The sequence below is a fragment of the Armigeres subalbatus genome, chromosome 3 (assembly GCF_024139115.2).
Source record: "Armigeres subalbatus isolate Guangzhou_Male chromosome 3, GZ_Asu_2, whole genome shotgun sequence".
Taxonomy (NCBI): domain Eukaryota; kingdom Metazoa; phylum Arthropoda; class Insecta; order Diptera; family Culicidae; genus Armigeres; species Armigeres subalbatus.
The window spans coordinates 401,110,875-401,133,489 of NC_085141.1; the positions used below are offsets into that span (position 1 = coordinate 401,110,875).

At 40.2% G+C, this 22,615-nt stretch overlaps 2 protein-coding genes across 2 annotated transcripts in view; one reads left to right on the forward strand and one right to left on the reverse strand.

Annotated features, from left to right (window-relative positions):
• LOC134226967 (5-hydroxytryptamine receptor 1D) overlaps positions 1–22,615 on the forward strand; it is a 287,059-nt gene that overhangs the window by 185,593 nt on the left and 78,851 nt on the right. The gene's annotated exons all lie outside the window — the stretch shown is intronic.
• Positions 17,347–19,343, reverse strand: LOC134224064 (amine oxidase [flavin-containing] A). Its single transcript, XM_062703300.1, has 2 exons — positions 18,040–19,343; positions 17,347–17,656 (listed from the first exon to the last, which is right to left on the reverse strand). Exons 1-2 carry the CDS (start codon positions 19,247–19,249, stop codon positions 17,403–17,405), a joined length of 1,464 nt encoding a protein of 487 aa, XP_062559284.1. The 5' UTR covers positions 19,250–19,343; the 3' UTR covers positions 17,347–17,402.

Here is a 22,615-nt window from a genome sequence, read left to right on the forward strand (position 1 = left end):
GACTGATACGAATCCTCGACTTAAGGAAAATGATAACTTTATTCGTCAGAAAATTATCGAATAAGGTCGAATATCGTTTCTGTGTAGTTACAATCAAGTGGTGGAATTAAATGGAATAGTACTAACCCGTCTATGACAAGTAACCTCGAAATAACAATAAATACGAGTGAGTGAGCAAAATTAGTATGGTCATCGAAGGTTGCGAAACTTCAGCCCAACGTTATAACACCGGGCACTAACAATGTACAAATCATCGAATCAATGTAGGTAACACAATTAATCTTCCCCAACGGAGTTTCCTAATCAGCCAACCAGATAATTTCTTGATCAGCCAATTTGTAAACATAGCTCACCAGTGTCTCATGCATACGAGAACTGGATGCTTTCAGTAAAACCTACGTAGTCTGCTCATAGTCAAAAGAACAACAAATAACCGTCAGAGTTGCGAGTAGTGCCCTGGCATTAGTTGCACATTCTGCAGCACAATGACATCCGATATTCGCCCTACTACAATGTTGAGTGTGAAAGTGAAACGAGTTAGGATACGGCTCGTTTGACTTGCGAAAGCAAATGCCCGTTCGTTTGATGGAACTCCGAAGAGGCCGTACCAGGTCTAGCCCGCCGCTTGGATGTCCCTAAAACTCCACTCAACCGAACAGAATCCGTGACGACGGGTGCTGGACGTCTACCATACACCAAGGATTATGATGCTGTTGATGGTGATGATGAATGTGGCCGACACGATGGCTAGCTAAACAACGACAAACGACCGCATGATAAAGCACGTGCGGCGACGGCGGCGGCTACTCAACACCATTGTGGAAACACTATCCGAGCATGCATGGCTTGTCAACTCGATCCTAAATTATGCGAGCGTGTAGAATGTTGTTTTCGTATTCATAACAAAATACACGGCACTTTTCACTACATTTTAAGCTTTGTTATCTAAGAAAGATAAAAGTGGAACATGGCAGCCACACATTTGCAGGAAATACACTGCAGGCAAATTTTTCTTAAGCTACAAGATCAAAAAATTAGCCATTCAAGTTTTATGCTTTCATGCCATGGTTATTTCACTGTCAGAATGATAAATACTTCTCCAGAACAAGAGTTCACTTAAGGGGTGTGATGTCATGTGCACTTGGTTCACGCTTAAATATACGAACTCATCTATGGATTCCAATATCTATCCTTGAAACTTCGTAATCTTGAACACCCTTTATAAACATGTTCGACGAAACACCGGAAGACCTCTTTGCCACTACAAGTGATGAATTTCGAAAGTCACTTGCAGAGCAGAGAATGTAAACAGCTTACGAAGTACACGCTATGAACAAACGGGAAATCCAAATGTGCAAACATAAGAAACGGATTGAAATGCTTTTAGTGTTTTCAAAGAAAAGAAAATCACTTTCGTCTTGTCATCTGCTGTCCCTTGATTTGAAAAAAAGAAAACGACTTGAACAATCATTCGCTGCCCCACGAATGTCTTGATAACCTTGACAGGAAATCACCGATCCATCTTTCGTGATATAAACGAAGCGCAAAAGTAAACGAATCCGACAGTGACAGGAAGTGTGATATCCTAATGACGAAAAAATTGGACCCTTCTGAGCTGTGGTCCATCGTATCTGTGCCGTTTGCGTTGATGTGGATAGTCGACGTAATGGGGGCGATGTTCGTCTATTACGCAAGCAAGGTTCTACTAAATATAGGCAAACAATGTAGTTCTCCTCCTGCCACGATAAGAGCCATGATGGCACGGAACAGATGGCACACTGCGTCCCAAATCAGGCGAACTTTGAAACAATCAATCATAGTTAATGCGTGCAAGATTGTACTGACTGCTATTTATCATAGGTCGTCAACCATATCGGTTTGTCTGGGAGATTTTTACATCCAAACACAGAGGATGAATTATGAGTGGTGAAATATTCGGAAATTTATTTACCCCACCGCATGGATGCTAGTCCGATTCATTCCCTTCACTCAAAGCCCTTCTGGATTTCTGAAAGCATTTAATATTGGGAATTGAAGTTAAGAACAACAGTGTCTGAATTATATTGCATGTATGCTAATGCAAGCTTTAGGATCCAAACTTCATAATAGTTCTAATAATCAAATACACTTCCTGGGCGTTTATAATATATATGGATCTTTTATTCTTTTGATTTGTGCTTGAGACTGGCAGATTCATTGAATATTCTATAAGTAGCAAATGGAAAAGGTTGGCAGAACTAAGCTCGGTCCAATTTAGTATTCCGAAGGAAATTTTAATTCAGAAACGAATATTTTATTCAAAGAAATTTATTCCTACATATCATCATCTGTTACACGAATTCCATAACTCTACTGCCTACCTCACACGAGGAGGATTAAATAATAGGAACAACCAGAACAACACATTTCGATTTGCTTCCCCATTCACTATATTAAATGATCTGTGCAAAATGTGACCCATACTACTCATTCGGTCAGCCCTTTGCTCCTCCATCAAACCCAAAACAGTACGACAACACCCAACTCAACTTCATTCTAAATGTAAGCATATTTCTAGAAATCTTCACAATCCGTTCCAAAACCGCTTTCCACATATGAGGACCACCTCCTCAGCATTCCTGTCACGCAGAGTACATTTCAAGTTCGCCCTAACATCGAAAATAGCTCTCGATAGGCTTTATAGTGAAGGAAGATGCTTCGGGGGTGTGTGGCTCCAAAAGTCGGGAAGTTCACAAAGGCCAATATCGTCTTCGACAGGTTCGTTGAGGTGGAAGATCAATTTTCTTTAACGGGAGATTTACCGCCTTCTGAGCACAATCCCATAACGGAACGGAAACCGATGCTATATTGGGAAATTTGTGTGACTGCATCGAAAAGAAAGAACAAGAACAGCTGAGCTGATTGAGCGGTGAAGGCCTTCAGTTATTATGGCATGGCAGCTAAGATAGAAGATACGCAGATTCGATAGCATCGAAGTTTGTTCGGAGCAACAAAATTGCTTGCCTTTTCTATGCTGATTTTCTTGTTTCATCATCGTTCGAGCTCGGATGGTATGGTGGTATCATCGGTGCATTTAAATTGAATTTCTGAAGAAGCAACAGTCACCGGCATTCGCCACATCTGGCTGCTTGGACTTACTTTGGGAGGTAGCTAAACCGATCCGGTTCCATCTGGTAGTCAGTCTCTAAATGCAATACTGTTTTAGACATTCACTGAAGGGTAATTGCATGCACTTTCATTAGGGGAACTTTTAATGAAACACGGTAATCAAAAGTTCTTCGTACATCATATCCTCATATAAGGCTGGCAAAGTGTGCAATTGGCAAGAGAAAGTTTGTTTGCATACACGTGGCTTGATTTCTCGATATCAAACGTATCCATTTATAGAACCATCTCAGTTTTTTTCATTCGTAGCAAGATAATTGTACATTAGAAACTTTTTCTATATACCTGGCTTACTCGGTGACACATAGCGTCATCACGGAGCCGTAATTCGTATTTAGTTTAAATTGAATTTAGTTGATAATGTTTTGGTCTCTGTAGTGAATACGATTGACCACCTGATTATTTATATTAAATTTAGAGCATGAACAATTCCTTTAGTGTATAGATGTCAACGAAAAGCTTAATGCATCTTTACTCAGCCTACAACTTAGAGCTTTCAATTTTCAAAAGCGGCAGAATGAAAGCATAAAAGTCTATGAGCAGATTGTCGAATGTGACATGCGTGTATAAGAATGAATGATTGGGTGAATATGAGTGTGAAAGAGATAGATGGTATCTGAAGTTTGGGTGGACAGAAATTTGAGGAAAAGCGAAAACTGGTATGAGTGAATCAGTCTATTGACGAAGTTATAAGCGAACGGTTGTGCTCCGTATTTATTCGTTTGTGTCCTTCATTCGGCTGTTCGCGGGGTGAATACGACAGTCTCCAGTAGCCTTGCGAGCAAAGGCGTAGTTCAATTCCCGGTCTGATCTAGGATGTTTTCGGGTTGGAAACTTTCTAGACCCATTGGCAACTCGCAACAAGTTCCATTCGACTTAGAATCCTGTCCCATTATTTGCTATTGAAAATTGGCCAGATTGGACTATGAGATCAGAAGTTATGTCTAAAATACTATTTTCTATGCGCAAAACATGCTAAAAAGCACTCACTATTTTTTTTTAAAGCTTTATTATCGTGATTTTTTATATTTACAGATAAGTTCATCACTTAATTTACAGATAAGTTCATCACGTACATATTTTTAGTATTTTTTGCACGAGAAAGGCACCAACACCGGTAGGTGGATTATTCAGGTTTTTTTTCAATTAGTTTTTACCGTGTTATGCCTTTCTCGTACTCCAATGTGTATGCTCACTCCAAAAACGAATTTTGATGGAAGTGTTATATACCAACTGACTCAGCTGGACGAATTGAGGTGAGCCTGTATGTGTGTGCATGCAAGTCTGTATGTATGTGCGCAAAAAATTCAATCACCATTTAGACACTTATCTTTATCCGCTTTTCAAGTTGCATTCGACGGGGTTTTGAAAATTTATTATATTGATTAATGGTTTTCGATTTTCGTCACATCTTCTTCTTCTTCTTCTTATTGGCATTACATCCCCACACTGGGGACAGAACCCCCTCGCAGCTTAGTGTTCATTAAGCACTTCCACAGTTATTAACTGCGAGGTTTCTAAGCCAGGTTACCATTTTTGCATTCGTATATCATGAGGCTAACACGATGATACTTTTAAGCCCAGGGAAGTCGAGACAGTTTCCAATCCGAAAATTGCCTAGACCGGCACCGGGAATCGAACCCAGCCACCCTCAGCATGGTCTTGCTTTGTAGCCGCCCGTCTTACCGCGTCTTACCGCACGGCTAAGGAGGGCCCCGTCACATACAAAGCATCGCTCCAGAGGCTTGATAAGTGGTATTTCACCCAACGGCGACGGAAACGGAAAATTTGACAATTAGTCCATATATTTTCTGTCAAATTTGCCGTTTCCGTCGCCGTTCCGTTGTATTGCGTTTGGGGCTTTACTCTGTTTGTTACTGATGATAATTTTATTTAAGATGTAAAAAATTTAGTTTAGACGCAGAAAAGAGGTTTCTCCAAGGGTTTCTCATATTGTCATCAACGTCATTTGTATCTTTCCGTCTCTATACAGTCTGATGTATCAGAAAAATTTTAAATTTTGTCCAACGTTTCGGTATCAGGTTCGATGTCTTCTTCAGGGAAAAAATTGTTTGCTCTCACACTTAACAAAAAGCGATCATTTTTTTTTTCTCCTGGTCCTGGAAGAAAACATCGAGCCCGATGACGAAACGCTGGAGAAAATTTAAAAATATGTTCAGTTGACAGCCTCGCCTTACACGAATCGGTCGCGTTTTCTCTATCCGTGAAAAAATGGGTGTAAAAAGAGAGAACACTTTGGTTATTGATTTTAGTGTTTTGCCTAAACGTCCTGATCCATCGGTGGTGCACAAATTCATGTGCGAAGAACTGAAACTGGACAAAAAGACATGATAAATGTCCAATTTCATAATTTACGAAACTGTGTCTATATGGAAATGGTGGATATGGATACTGCCAGAAGATATCAAACCACTCATCACTTGCTCCATCTTCTTCAATCTGGCGACAGTGTTTATAAAATACCAATATACGTAGACGTGCGATCAATATACGTGTCCATGATTTACCACCAGAAACACCTCACTCGGTGCTGGTTGAGCACTTGCGGAAATACGGTACTATTCTCTCCATTACCAGGGAAGTGTGGAAGCATTATTTCCCTGGCCTTTACAATGGCGTTCGCGTAGTGAGAATGCAACTCACTCAACCTATTCCCTCAAACGTGACCAATGATGGCGACGTCACTTTGATCACATACCAAAAGCAACCAAAACACAAGAAGGTAAACCAAACCAATACAACGGAAGCTGCGTTGGATTCCAACACTATCAGCCTACTTAACAATACGGACTTTCCACGGTTGGATACTCCCGAACACGTCAATCAAATAAATCATCAAAAGCAAACGAAACGAAATAAATCCGAACAAACCAATCAACAACGTGAGGACGACATACCTAATACCATCTCCAACAATAGCAATGCTGATCAATCAGAGAGTGAGTCCGCCGAAACACACACGGCAAACAAGCGACGGCTGTCAGTGGATCGAAAAGAGAATACTCGCTTAACTTTTCAAAAGGACCTAAGTAACATTTTTTTCATGAATTAATTTGAATAGCGCAATCAATACAACAACACGAAAGCTATTGATTGCTGTATTCAAATTAATTCATGAAAAAAATGTTACTTAGGACCTTTTGAAAAGTTAAGCGAGAATACTCCAAAACGGCGAACTCGGAGACAGCGTTGCCAGACCGGCGGTACGGAAGAAACCGAGAATGATAGCGAGATCGAATTAAATGATCCTATAGTAATAGTAAATTCACCAGTTCTCACTGGAAGTAAGAAAAAATATATGAATAATAACTAATGTAAAAATAATATTTTCCGAGACGAGCCAGCCACGGGCTGAAATTCTCGTTAATAAAGACAAAAAAAAATGTTCTAATAAATCAGACTGCATAGCCGAAAAATCTCGTTGTACGAGAAAGGCAAAAATAACAATGGTTCTTTTGCTTAGATTCTGACAGTTCTCAATGCTCGATTGGCTCAAGATCTCTGAATGTAGGATCCCTAGCTCAACAATTTCAACTCATATCGTGTTATTTCAGTAAAAACTACACATGAAATCGGATCTTTTTTTTGTTTGAAGCTAATGGAAAAAATATGATGAATCGTCTGTCAGTTTACGGGGAATAATAAAGAACCTGAGTAAGATATAGGCATTTTAAGCAAATTAGAGCGCTCTGCCTAATTGTATAAAACTAATAATACGAACACTTTGAATGTTAATTAAATGAATCATGTAATCAAAACAAATAAGTTTAACCCTCACACCCAACCGGCGGTTATTAGATTTTCTAACAATTCTGTATAAGAATCTACCAAAACATGTATAAGAACTGGGCATATGCGAAATTGTTAGATTCTTATGCAAAAAATGGAAGCTCTCAAACAAAAATTGCTTACAAAATTGTTAGATTCTTATACAATTACTTGTATAAGAATCTAACAATTTCGCATATGCTCAGTTCTTATACAGGTTTTGGTAGATTCTTATACAGAGTTGTTAGAAAATCTAACATCCGCCGGTTGGGTGCAGGAACTCGCACCGTTGTAAAAAGTTGAACATATTCATTCCCAACAGAGGTGGGCCAAGCGAGTCCCAGAGGGATTTATCAAATTTTAAAGTTTTAGTTAGCGCTCAACTTCCAAGCCGATCAGTCGATTGTATCGAAAGAGCGAATTTCGGAAGTCGTTCACGGACTATTCTTACTGTACTCAACAATCCGTTTACTATCGTAGTTTTGCTATCCGCGTTCACCACGTCGCCGCGTCGCGAAAATACATTTCGCGTCGATTACTCGCAATTTCCGAAACAGCTTTCCCATGAAGAAATTCATAAATTCATCGGGAATAAACTCGGTCTGACACGAGAAAACGTTCTTCTCCTCCAGCCAAGCAAGCGGCTTGGGTGTACATTCGTGGAGGTCACCAACCTGGAGCTCGCAGAGACCATCGTACGACAACACGACAACAAACACGAATTTTTGTTTGAGGGGAAACCACACAAGCTGCGAATTGTGATGGAAGATGGAGCAGTAGAAGTGCGGCTTTACGATCTCTCCAACAACGTCAGCAACGAACAAATCGCCGAGTTTCTCTCCGCGTACGGAGACATCATCAACGTTCGGGATCTCCTGTGGGATGAACGATCCGCCTTCGGTGGTATTAAGACTGGTGTGCGTATCGCTAGGATGGTAGTAAACAAGAACATCCCCTCTCTCATAACTATTCGCGGTGAGGATACGGCGGTGAGTTACAGGGGACAAAGACAGACGTGTCTACACTGCCAAGAGTTTGTACATGTTGGAATACCATGTGTACAGAACAAAAAACTGCTGGTGCAGAAGCTCACAGCGGATCTATCATATGCCAACGTTGCGAAGCAACCCGCTCAACAAAAGAAACCGGCAAGGCCGAACAACTTCCCGTCAAAAACGTCGGAACAACCGAGCACGAGTACGGCACGTCAGAATGCTGCCAAACCGAACGAGACCCGAGGTACGAATGTACAACCACCTACCGCTGCAATGGCACCCCCTTCAGTACCTGCCCCGTCGCAGCTTACCATCCAGATAGCACCGACCTCATTCCCGATCAGCACGACCAACGATCTACGCAAAGCGGACGGCAACGAAACGGACAACTCGCAGACATCGCGCAGCTCAAGCATCAATCGCCGTTTACGTAGCCGACGATCACCTCCTCCGGGAAAAAAGATGAGGCACGAAGACGGTAACAACGAACACAGCCGAGGCTCCGGGGATGATTCGCAAAAGTAATGGAGCACACCAGCGTAAATATCGGCACCGTCAATATAAACACTATAACGAACACAACCAAAATAAACGCACTCCGTACGTTTATTCGTATAACCGACCTAGACATAGTTTTCCTGCAGGAAGTTGAAAATGAAGAACTGTCTATCCCTGGCTTCAATGTCGTCTGTAACGTAGATCACGCAAGGAGAGGAACAGCAATAGCTCTGAAAGAACACATAAAATTCTCACACATAGAAAAAAGCTTGGACGGTAGACTGATCGCTTTGCGTGTGCACAACACCACGTTCTGTAATGTGTATGCCCCATCAGGTTCAGCTCTTCGCGCGGAGCGGGAGCGTTTTTTCACTAACACCGTCGCTTACTATCTTCGGCACCGCACAGATCACATTATCCTGAGCGGCGACTTCAACTGTGTGATTCGGCAATGCGACGCGACAGGTTCTAACTCGAGCCCCGCACTTCAAGCCATAACTCAACAGCTTCGTTTGCATGATGTGTGGCAACAGCTGAGATCACGTGAAATGGGATACACTTACATTACACACAACTCTTCGTCCAGGCTCGATCGTATCTATGTAAGCGGTAGTCTTCGAGACCAGCTAAGAGCAACAGCGGTTCATGTTTGCTGCTTTTCGGACCACAAAGCTGTAACTGCGAGAATATGCATTCCCCTCCCGGATAGAGAACATGGACGTGGCTATTGGTCTCTCCGTCCTCATCTTCTAACTGCTGAAAACATCAACGAACTGCAAATACGATGGCAGTATTGGACTCGCCAACGACGCAACTTTCCGTCGTGGATAGCCTGGTGGCTTACCTACGCCAAGCCGAAAGTCAAATCGTTCTTCCGATGGAAATCAAAAATTGTCTTTGACAACTTTCATCGCGAACACACTCGGCTTTACGAGCTGCTCAGACATGCATACGATCGCTACCACAACGACCGAAACATGCTCACTACTATCAACAGAGTGAAAGCGGAATTGCTTCTGCTTCAGCGTCGTTTTTCGGAAATGTTCTACCGAATAAACGAATCCTACGTTGCCGGCGAACCGATCTCCACATTCCAGCTCGGAGAGCGAACAAGACGGAAAACTACAATTGACCAGCTGCGAAACGAAAGGGACGAACTTATCAACAATTCGGAAGAAATACGAGACCATATGGTGAAATACTTCTCTGAGCTCTACAAACGAGAGACGGTGGAAGAAGAACCGGAGGAAGGCACTTTCCGATGCGAGAGAGTCATCCCAGAGCAAGACGACGTAAATGCAGCCTGCATGAACGACATCACAACGAGCGATATTCTGCTAGCCATCAAAACAAGCGCATCTAAAAAATCCCCCGGACCAGACGGCCTACCGAAGGAGCTCTACCTGCGAACGTTCCATGTTATTCACCGTGAACTGAATTTGGTGATGAATGAAGCTCTGCGTTCGAACTTCCCAGCACAGTTTGTCGATGGAGTTATTGTGCTGGTAAAGAAACGAGGTGCGGGAGACACTGCTCGCTCGTACAGACCCATCAGCTTGATTAACTTCGATTATAAAATTTTGTCACGAATTCTTAAACATCGTCTGGATAATGTACTCCGCACCAACAATATCCTGACTGCATCACAAAAATGCTCAAACTCCGGGAAAAACATCTTCCAAGCAACTCTAGCTGTAAAAGATAAAATTGCTGAGCTAAAATCAAGCAGAAGAACCGCCAAGCTGATTGGATTCGACTTGGACCATGCATTCGACAGAGTGGACCAGAATTTTTTGTTTAAAACAATGCGAGGGTTGGGCATCAATGGAGATCTAGTGGATCTTCTCTCCAACATAGCAACAGCATCATCATCGCGATTGCTGATTAATGGTCATCTGTCTGCACCCTTTCCGATACAGCGGTCGGTGCGCCAAGGAGATCCCCTTTCCATGCACTTATTTGTTCTCTACCTTCACCCTCTACTGCAAAAGCTGGAACAAGTGTGCGCTGGGGACCTCATTGTTGCTTACGCAGACGATATCACCGCGATAGTGACCAGTGTAGACCAGATCAACGAAATGAGAGGTTTGTTTAGGCGTTTCGAACGTGTGGCTGGAGCTCGCCTGAATGAAGCAAAAACGATAGCAATTGATGTAGGTACAACAAATTATCCCCTAACTGTCCCGTGGCTTTGCACGAGTCCCACAATTAAAATTCTCGGAATAATATTTTCCAATTCGATACGAGAAATGGTTTCATTGAATTGGGATACTCTGCTGACTAACTTCTCTCGGCAAATCTGGCTACATTCTACACGCTGTCTAACACTACTACAGAAGACAACACTCCTAAATACTTTCCTATGCTCGAAAATGTGGTACATCGCTGCACAGCTGGCTCCAACGACAGCCCACCTTGCAAAGCTGACGGCAACTATGCGAAGATTCCTTTTTCGCGGGATGCTTGCAACCGTCCCCATGCAACAACTTGCTCGGGACAGAAAAGACGGAGGATTGGGGCTTCATCTGCCTACATTAAAATGCAATTCGCTACTCCTTAACAGACATTTGACTGAGGCAGAATCCCTTCCGTACTACAACCATCTAATGAATCAGAATGTGCCCCCCACAGCAAACTCAATTTCTGACCTACCCTGTTTGAAATTGATTCTTAACAAGTATACAAATCTCCCTCTCCAAATCCGACAACACCCCAGTGCACAACTCATCCATCGCTTCTACATCGAGAGAACGGATAGGCCGAAAGTACAAATAGAAAACCCGAACAATAATTGGCCGAATGTGTGGAAGAATATTTCGATGCATGGACTGTCATCTGCTGAAAAAGCTGCACTATACTTGTGGGTCAACCACAAGATTCCACATCGACGGATGCTGTTTAGAATTAGGCGAACAAACGGAGAACAGTGCACGCACTGTGCCTCGGCGGTTGAAACTATTGAACACAAATTTTTCGACTGCCCAAGAGTACGTGAAGCACACAGACAGTTTCAACAAAAACTATCACTGGCGTATGCAGAAAGGGCAGGGCAAAATTATAACGAATTGATTAGACCATCACTTGAAGGAATACCTTCCAGAACAAAGCTAATAATATTGAAACATTTAGTTACCTATACAGGCATACCTCGATAGTACGTACACCTCCGTAATTTTAGTGTACGTACTATCGAAGCGTACGTACTATCGAAGCAAAAAATACCGAACAAAAAAAAATTTGTTTTGCCTTTCTTTTTATTTGGGAGTGGTGTAATGTTTATAAAACCGCTCGGAAGCCAAAATTTCGATAGAAGGCTCTGTATTCTAAGCAAATTTATATATGATATAGTACACAACGGACCAGCATGACTAAGATTTTTCTTGAAATGGTGCCTACATGTAGCATTGCGCAAAATAATCGTCCTTGCAAATGTGAGGCTATTGTTTTTAAGAAATATTGTATGTTAATGCTTCGGAACATCCATAAATTACGTGATATTCGTAACGTTATAAAAAATATGTTACACATCATGCATAATTATGCATGTAACTACAAAAAGTGACGATTGGAGGTGGATCACAACATTTTTACGTGACGTATTTTATGGATTCCACCTATAGATTTTATGTAAATGAAAAGCTTTAAGCTTGTCCCTAACTGTCACTGTCGTTGTGATTCTATTGGCTCCATTGACGCTTCCTCACCAAAGCGACAAACTGTTAGCTATAGCAACAAACGCATCGCGTTGATTAGGAGGAATCTTCATTATGATTCGTAATTTTAATCGTAATCGTAATCGTAATCGTAATTAACATAAATACATTACACTAAGATGAGTATAAAGATAACAAATAAACTGATTTCTAATTTTCTAATTTATTTTAATTTTCTCGTACATACAGGGTGTCTGCAAATTATCCGTACAGATTTTAAAAGTTTGCTTAGCAAAGCAAAAACAGACAATAATGGACTGAAAGGCTGTAACAGATGTATATTCTGAGAACACTGAGCGTCACATCAGCTTGATGTGACGGCGAACACATCAGCTTGATGAATTGGGGTGGTGTCTGTCGTGGATCGTGGCGTGGATCTCTGGCCAAAAAGTGCGACGTGGGATAATTTTTGGCAACATAGCCACGTTTCAACACATTCTCGGTCAAACATAAAGATACTTTTTTCTGAAAATGTGGGTTTGTTTTTCAGGAAACTAAGGAATTACTCCAAGAACACCCTCTGAAATTCTACTAGAGTTTTTCCGTATTTTAGTTTGAAATTATTTTAAAACTTTATTTGAAATTTATTTTGACATTCAAAAATATTTTCCTCTGAAAATTCCTTAGGAAATTCATTCAAAAAACTTCTTATTTTCATATTTATCCTAGACTAGTCGACCCAGCAGACGTTGTCCTGCATAGTAGGCGTAAATACCCATGCGAAATTCCCATACGAATTTCTATTTTAGTTTTTCACGATTTGCTCAACTTCACTCGTAATTTTCGCATTAGAAAATATCATATAAACCCGTCGGAAACTATAAATAACAAATATTTCTGCTGAAGAAATGAAAAAAACCCATCCAGCCGTTTTCGAGTTATGCGGATACGAACACAGACCATTTCATTTTTATATATAAGATTTATTTTAGATATTCTTCTAGGATTTTTTTTCGAGAGTATCTCCAGGAAATCCATAGGTAAATCCATCAAGATTTTTCTAAACTTAAACTCAAACCAAGAAATCCATCTCGATTTTTTTCAAAAATTACTTTAGGAAATTCTTCAGGAAATCCTTTCGGATACTCCTATTCTTCCTGAAAAAGGAACTTCCCAGAGCAGTTCTTGAAGGAATTTTCTGCAGAATAATTTGAGAAAATTCTGTGGGAACTCCGATACGAAATCCCGGATAATTCTTGAATAACTTTTCGGGGGAACTTTAAAAGAGATTTCTGAAGAAGTTCTTGAAGTAATTTCCGGGGAAATTATTAACGGATTTTTTGGGAGAATACATGGAGGAATTTCTGGAATAAAAAGTGTGAGAATTCTCGAAGAATTTTCGGGGTTGTTGTTTTAAGATATTGCTGCGAATTCATGGAAAAAAATCTCGGAAAATACTCGGATGATTTTTTATAGAAATTTTAAGCGAAGTACCGTAGAAATTTTGAGAATGGCTGCAGGATCTTCCGGGAGAATCCCTTAAATAATTTTCAGAGGAATTTTAAGGGAATTTTGTAGGTAATTCCGAAAGAGTTTTGACCAGTGGTGGAAATCTGTGAACCTTGTTCAGAAAACAAGAATTAGGCCTTCCAAATTTTCGGGAAAACTTGTTTTGCCTTTTCTTGCCTACCTATTACTCGCAGAGAAAACAGAAAAGCGAACCCCGAAAAATGTTCGTAGAGCTTCGCGAGTCATTTGGGTTAATTTGCCAAATGTCATAAACCAACCTCGGAACATGATTCTCACGGATGTTCGAGCAAGAACACATTTGTTTTTGCGTTTATGTTAAGTAAGATTTGTCCATTTTATTCGAAGTAACCACAAATACTCGTGATCTTGATTTTTTCTCGCGAAAAAATACTGTCCTGCTTTTTGTCTTTGCTCTGCCCGTACTCGCGAACAAAGCAAGCGTTTGAAAAAATTCAGGCAGTGCAGTAGGTTCACGCGAATTACACTCTTTTCTTACTCGTGAAGCTATTTCCAGCACTGGTTTTGATGAAATTTAATTTTTGTTCCCAGATGAATTTCGGATTTCGAATTTCCGGACGATTTTTCGTATGGTTTCTTCAATAAATAGTGATTTGTGAAGAGTTTTTGCTGAAGAACTTCTTGAAAGAACAACCAAAGGAATCCCGAATAGATTTTTCAAAGGAGTTTCTGAAGGTATTCTCGAAGATTTTCCAAAGAATTCTTTTTTTTTTGGGAAGGTTTACTGGCGGGACTCTGAATATAGTAGAAACCTCTGCACCAGGCCTTTGATGATACCGTAGCATAATTCCATTCGAAGCAGTTTGCCAGCCGTACACGGAGCATGTCGTCCAAGAAGACGCTGTTGCAACTGAATCAGAGAGATTTACGTTCATAACACAGGTCTAGATAGAATATCAAGTTAAATCATGTATGGAATTTTGGACCGAACTACCAAGGTATCCCAGGAAGAACCCTTAGGAGAACTACTGTTCCAGGATAAACTTCTTCGGAAATCCCAGTAAGACGTCTCAGAGGAAATTTTCGACCAAAATTTTCCTCATTTTAGTGCTAATTTGTTTCTCAAGAAAAATAATGTTACCGACAAGTGGATAGAATGGAACCAAACTTACTGTAAACATAATTAAACAGCAGAACAAGTCGTCGAAAATTCAATTTTATGAATCACTATTCCCATGATGGAATTAATTTACTCCTCGGGGAAATATTTTCTGGTCTATCAGGTGAATTAATGCATGGGGAAGGGTTCTAGAACTGGAACTAACTTCCTTGATAGATCGAATAATTCATAAACATAATAACTTTTTAATTAAGTGGATAGCTAATCAATTATTGCTGATAACACTCTTATGCCGATGACATACTCACGCGAGTGCGTGTGCGAACGCGTCCAATACAAAAGAATTCCTCTTGCTGATATTCAGCTCTATGAGAGCTTGGAAGCGCTCCGCATCGCTCAGCTGTTTCAGATGTTCCTTCAATTGTTTAAAATGATAGTATAATATGTGTTATGTAAGACTGGGAAACATTTATGACACGCTGCTTTTTCAAAGTTTTGCTACTAAATTCGTTATAAGCTCACGATGGTGTTTAAATCAGTTGTGAAATTATTACGTAACATATGAAGGACCCCCGCATGTGCCATGATAAAAGGATATTAAATTTTTTACTAAAATCGTACAGAAAATGGAACGAAAAAAAAATTTTTTTTTGTGTACTTACTATCGAGGTAAAATGTACGTACTATCGAGGGTACGTACTATCGAGGGTACGTACTATCGAGGGTACGTACTATCGAGGTATGCCTGTATTACCTTCATCGATAGTTGTAATGACAGGATAGATGTAGAAGAACTGAATTTTGCTTTTGAAGTCGCTGTTTAAATAATAATATGTATATTTTTTACTAAACCAACTCGACAAATAAACGGAATTTTACAAAAAAAAAAAAAAAAACAAGGATTTAAAAAAAATTGTCCCGCGCTGGCACAAAATATATCAGGAAATCAATCCTTTCTTAAGAAAACAGAACAGTGATACTGTTTTTGGCTATGCATCGGAGCCCTAGCCACATCCTTGTCTTGCTTCTAGAATATCACCAGTAAAACATTGAAAACCCGGGATTTAGCTCTGTCTACAAGACCATTTCAAGCAAGAGAATTTGTTCAGTAATAAGAACTTCCGTGTGTTCCTCTCACTACTATTGTTCACCACACAGAAAAAATAATGAAAAGTAAACAGCGCGTAAAATTTGTCATGCGGGCATTTACGCTATTTTGCGCTGAAATGGTCTTCTTTCTAACAAGATTGCTTACAACTTGCATGCAATATAGACGATTCACGTCGAATATTGAATACATTCAGACTATATCCCGTGTGGAATTACGCTAGTATTGACGTTCCATTTATGTGCATGATATTTAGCGTAAATTTCAGTGCATTTTTCTATCTGTGCAGTTCAAGAAGAGTTAGTACGTATTTAAACTCCTAACTTGATTTTTCCAGCAGTCAGTTCAGCCTAGGACCGGGTACCGAGGTTTTTTTAACTAATTGTTTGAAAAGTTGTTTCCGCACTGCTGGTTGTACTTTCTAATAAATTAATTTACTCGCACCGTTTTTTCGTGTTTTCATAATAGTTTCAAAACTTTGAATTTCAACTCGATAAAAAGGAACTTCTATCCATGATAAATACTATAATTTCAGCAAACTTGTGCCAAAGTTATCAATTCGAATGGTAGCGATTGTCATAAATGCTGTTCACTTCCTTCAGAATTGTCTAGAATGATGTTTGCAAACTGATGAGAAAAAGTGATTGGCATTCAGAGTGCTAAATCATATGAAACTTAACTTCAAGTATTAGATGTGTCTATTGCTGAATTTACATGTAATAGAAAAGAATAATTGATTAGGTTCATTTAAGGCTTAGTAGTACTTCGAGTAGTAAGACGCGCGGCTACAAAGCAAGACCATGCTGAGGGTGGCTGGGTTCGATTCCCGGTGCCGGTCTAGGCAATTTTCGGATTAGAAATCGTCTCAACTTCCCTGGGCATAAAAGTATCATCGTGTTAGCCTCATGATATACGAATGCAAAAATGGTAACTTGGCTTAGAAACCTCGCAGTTAATAACTATGGAAGTGCTTAATGAACACTAAGCTGTGAGGCGGCTCTGTCCTAGTGTGGGGATGTAATGCCAATAAGAAGAAGAAGAAGTACTTCAACCGATATGTTTATAAACTTTTAGAGTGATATTGCCGTACATTTCCGCTATATAATTGAAACTAACCCCAAAGGTTTGATGATAATATGAAAACAGCAATCATTGAAGCCTTTCATGGAATCGTCTAGTAGTTCACATCCAATATAAAACTTTGATACTGGTGTGAGACTCATCACTGCGACTGAGAGCCCGGCATACCGAGCTGGCAGCCGATGCCATCCGTGCTCCATATCATAGCCATCACGTCAGCTCTAAGGACTCGGTAAGGGATCGATGCTAAGCGGAAGTCCGTTAATTAATTGCAATAATTATAAACGACGACTTATTAGTAGCAATGGCTTGCCTCCAATGAGCTGGTGCCGACAGCTGCTAGATGTCTGGTTATAAGAGTGGTAGCTACCACTCCCGCTAGACATAGAACGGTATCGTGGTGATTACGATAAATGAAATAATGTACGCTTGAGGGCGATTTGTGTACGGTTTCATGATTTAATTTAATCAGTATGATATATATATATTTATCACCATCAAGTCAATTATTCAGTCTCGAATTCGCTTATTCCGGTTACATTTTTGGTAATTCCGAACAGCATAACAAATGCGGCCATCATTGTCGCTGCGACGGCCACAAATCGACGAACGCTGGAAAGATTAACCGAATACCAAACACGCTCCAAACTGGAGCACCGTTGAAAATACTTGAAGTGGATACACTGCATATCGGTAACATCCTCGTAGGTGATGGTTTGCGGTCGCACTTCAAGTAGTGCCAGAATGGCTGCCTTGATTCCTGCAGGAAAAGGGTAAAACCAATTTAGAACCTTCTTCGTCATTCTTGAAGTAAATAAAGATCGAAATGCTTAAAGTGTGTCTATTGAGCCCAACACAGCAGAACAAGATAGAAACAACGTGGATGTTCAAGCTTCGGACGCTTCAATTTGGGGAATTTGCTGAACCGTTTCTTCAATCTGTATAAAAATCACTCATGGCTTCATTTTATTTAAATATGGATTATAAATAATAATCCATGATAAATTAGAGCAAAGAAACTCTTAATTCTGGTAAAACTATTCAGTAATATTTATTTGAAATTTTTTAGCCAATTGCTGTTTGATCAGGCGTGCGAAGCTCGATTTATGATGTACAAAATATGTGAACACGATGCAAGCTTACCTCCTTGTACAGATCCATTAATGAACCCTCGATACCAACAGCTAGCGTTCGATGAAGCGAATATCACTCTTCGATGGAACGTCGGGGGCACTTCGAAGTAAAATGGTAAAATTTGCCGCTTTGACTCAAAATGTACAGCGTTCAACAGGGAACGGCATTTCATATTCAAGCTCAGGATGTGCAGAATGGCATGTTTTACCTCAAACTCGCTAACATTTTCCATATGGAAAAATGACCCTTCCAGTAAGCCTTGTTCCCGTTCAAAACATAAAATCCGATACGAAGGCAGAAATATGCTTCCCGAAAAGCCATGATCTTTCCAAATGGATGATTCGTAATAAACCTTGAAGTTGCTCACGTGTGTTATATTTGCGTTCGGATTCGGCTGTCTGAAGAAGCTTGGACAAGAAGGAGCGAAATCGATTCGCCGCAAATCATCACATGGGGTGGCACAAATGACGGTTCGACCCCGCCAGATGCATCCATTCCCATCAGTCACCAGTACGAGATCTTCCTCGGCAGTAAGTTCCACTCGAGTTACTATGCTCGAGTATGCAATATTGTCCTCCCCGATTGCTCGCAGTAGCTTCTCCACCAGCTCGTTCCACCCCAACAAAGCCACCAAGTGTGTCCCACTTACATTCAGAGTCTCGTACACGTTCCTGACGGATGACATCGAACGACAAAACTTGTACCAATCCGTCACGCATAGTTCGTTAGGATAGAAGCCACAGCTGATTTTTATTATGAACCGGAAGAAATCTTTAGACTCATCCAACAGCAGCTTTCGCTCTAAAAAAGTATCCATATTCAGCGGGTCGTCGACAATGAACCTTGTTGAGCTACACGAGTCAATTTCCGTCATCAACCGCTGAGTTTCAATCTTTGCTAGTGTTCCGAAAATCATTCCCTGCCATGGGTCAATATCACGTAACTTCTCTGTTCGACACGGAACCAAACCGGTCATTTGAGCGAGCTCACACAGCTCAATGTCCAGCTTTCGACAAAGGTCAATGATGTGGAAATTATTGCTGGTGATCCATCGTGACTGGAAGCCATCAAACTGGCCGCCGGCTCTCGTGGATTTCTCCAGCAGCTTGAAGTTTACTTGGGAGCAACATTTGTCTCGAATCCGCTTGGCAGCACACAGCCCGGATAGACCAGCGCCAACGATTAGAACGTCGAAAATTGTTCCCCCATCATCTGACATAGTATTTGGTCTTCTTTTTTTTTTACTGGTTGTGTTAGGACATGGGATTTGGAGATGTTTTGCCGAAAGATGTTATGCAAATAATAGTCCGACAGTAAATGGCGCACGGAGTACTTGATGTATTTTATTGTGATTGCTATTTGAAACATCCTAGTTTGAAACGTCGTCCGTGCAAGTAGAATCATAAGTACTAGAACGCTAGTGGCGCTATAGTCATTTAAATTATTTTGTCAAATCAGGCTTCAACAAGCATCAATTGGCCATAATTTATACATCAAGTTGTAGTGCATGTTTAATTCCATCACCAACATCGGTTTGGCACTTGCAGTACCGGTACTTGTGCTGCCAGGTCGAAGTAACCCAGATGTTAGTCACGCGAACAGGAAAGACATTATAGACCAGTGCATGATGACGTAGGTTGACAGTTCACAGAGCTTTTTCTCCGCCTCTGGCGCAGCTTCCGATAAAATTGTTTCGTCATTTTATTCGCATGTAGATGTCCTTTGCGATTGATTTCATGCTGAATGCAAAGAATAACACTTAAATATTCGGATCACAGCAATTTTAAACTAAAAATATAAATTTTAATTTTCCCTTCATCAATTTTTCAATTTTTGCCTTGAAACATGGATTATCGATGGACTTCGATAATCACACTTTTATATTGCGGCTGCACAGTTGCCGACTTCTTTTTCTTGAATCCCACTAAATATTATTATTTCCTGAAGAAAAGAATTATGAAAACTGCACAACTGGCAACCTTGGACATCATTTAGAAGTAGAAAATGCAAGAAGTTGCAAAATGCGAAAATGTCATAAGAAATTTTTCAAAACAAAAGCACGTGGTTCTCACACCGATTGCTTTCGTCTGACATTCATCGATGTCAAAATCCATTGTAATCGACACCGTCACACTTTTGATCACAGTTTGGAACCATCACACTTTCAAACTGTGTGGTTCGATTTAGTATGAACAGCGCAATAGTAATCTTATACTTTTGAATCAACTTCCGTGCATTGCCCATTATTACCAACATGCTCATATATCACTGCACTATGTCATTTTGCTTACTGCATACACCCAATCAGCAGATTTTAATACAGTTTTGCATAAGACAATTACAGAAATTGGTTAAAATGTTGGCATATACAATTGTGGAAGATTTTAATACAACCCTTGCATTCAAATCAAACAATTTCAAATTTTACAATTTTTTGAAAACTCAGATGTGAATATGTACATTATGTGGAAAATTTTCATTTGAAAAATGTATTGTAAGTAACCACTTTCCCTTCGATGGGACTCGAACCCACGACCCGCAGTACGCTAGACAGGCAGCTATGGGAAAACTCACTCTCCACACGAACCACACCGATCTAAAATCCCTGTCCATCAGCGAACACACGATTGCAAAATGAATGCTACTCAACCCAACAGCGAACCAACAAACGATTCACACCTACCGAGTGCCCCCAGCAGGAAGAAATGAAACCACAAATAGTGCGAAAAGAAATCGACAGATGAGAATGAACCGATGTGTAGAAGAGAGTGCAGCAAAAAACACTGAGTTGGACTCAGAAGATTGATTCAATTTATACTTAATTAGGGGAAGGGAGGGGGGGCAATATGCCCTAGCTAAGCAAACACTGCTTTATTGTCTCATTTGTAACGCTATTCATGGGTATTTTTATATTATGCAGCAGTTAAACAAGATAGTTGTTGATACCTTTCAAAAATTGTCAAAAATTTCAATCATATTGATATATTCTGTTGCCGGAAAATTCATGAGGCAAAACGCCTTTTAGCTGGCAGCTCCTAGGGAACAAAGCACCATGCGTCGGCGAATCAGCATTCTGGTATGGATAGTGCGTGGAGATGCAAGTACATTGTAGGTTAGTGCCACTAGGGCGTTTTGCCTCGCCAAAATGTTAGATGTTTCTTCGAAATGTGGAAATTTTCAGTTTTTTTGACCTTCCAAGACACTATATTGAAACTTTTTTCGCCTAACTTACAAAATTTTAGATCTAGTTTTGTTACGGCCATCTTAATGACGGTAAATATGAGGGAAACCACAAAAGGCGTTTTGCCTCGTGGGGGCGTTTTGGGGCCTCTTCCCCTATTCGTTTTGCGGCCTGATTCTTTCTGCCGATTCCTCACTCACCACTCAATTGCGATTCCATTCGTTTACGAACCGAATGAACACATACTCGGCTATGCATCATACGCGAGGAGAAGTGGATGAACGCTGTCATCAGAAGAAAAGTAGAATCACTGAAATTTAACACAGCAAGGTATAGGAAATGGAATTGAAAATAATTTTTAAAATTACAAACAGAGATTTTTTTGAAAATGATTTATTAGGCCGGATTAGAAATTTAATAAAGATTAAAAGTAGTACCATCTCCGGAATCATTTCAAGAAAAAACTTCATTGTCATTGACAATCAAATTAATTTATGTATAAAGTAGATAATCAAAATTCTAACCTCATGGTATAAATTATTTGTAAATAAATTTCATTTTGAAATTTTGAAAATTATTTTGAAAGCTGCGTCCCATACCTCGCTGTGATATTATTTTCATGATTCTACTTTTTCTTTGGATGACAGAATTCATTCTTCTGCTAGCGTATTTGCTATCTGTGGGAAAGATTCCGTGACGAATTTTGCCTGTTTGTTTTTTGGCATGATTCGTTACTAACTGAAGCCAAACGGCAGACAATCGGAATTGAAAATTTTGGAAGGGCTCGTGTACAGTTGTCTAATTTGCGATTGTGTGTAGATGTGAGTGAAAGATTAGCGCTAAATGAACCGATTTTTCCCATACCTGTAGACAGGTGCTTTAACCAACTAAGCTACGAAGGACCTCCGTCGGCCTTCGCAACTAAGCGGCCACTGAATGAGCCCAATATTCCCAAATTGGACGCATAATCGAATCACTCACAATCCATTTGTCAAGCCAACACTTCCACATGTGTATAGTATACGTTCACATCAGAGGAGCGTGAGTATTTACAATGTCTGGCGGCTAAACACATTCTTTATCAGCAATTGTTCTGATCAAGTTAGGTTGTGTGAGCTATTTGTCAATCGGTCATCATGCTCAGTCCCGATCCCGACCCGAGTGGTTACCTCCAATTGACGAATAAATGTTTATTAAAAACTCTTCTCAAAAATTCTAGGAGCAATTTAATTAAAAACGGTGAGCAGTACGTGGTTGAACTATCCTTCTACTGCATGATAAACGCAATTTTTCGGTTTTAAATTTTATTTTGTGATATCACACTTGTTACACAGTATAAGAAAAGTCCAACCCCGTACTGCTAACCGTTTTTAATTAAGTTGCTCATAGAATTTTTGAGTTTAA

Coding starts and splice junctions, on each gene's coding strand:
- LOC134224064 (XM_062703300.1), bottom strand. CDS start 19,249: ATGTCAGATGATGGGGGAACAATTTTCGACGTTCTAATCGTTGGCGCT. Junction 17,657..18,039: donor TAATGGATCTGTACAAGGAG/GTAAGCTTGCAT, acceptor CTTTTCCTGCAG/GAATCAAGGCAGCCATTCTG.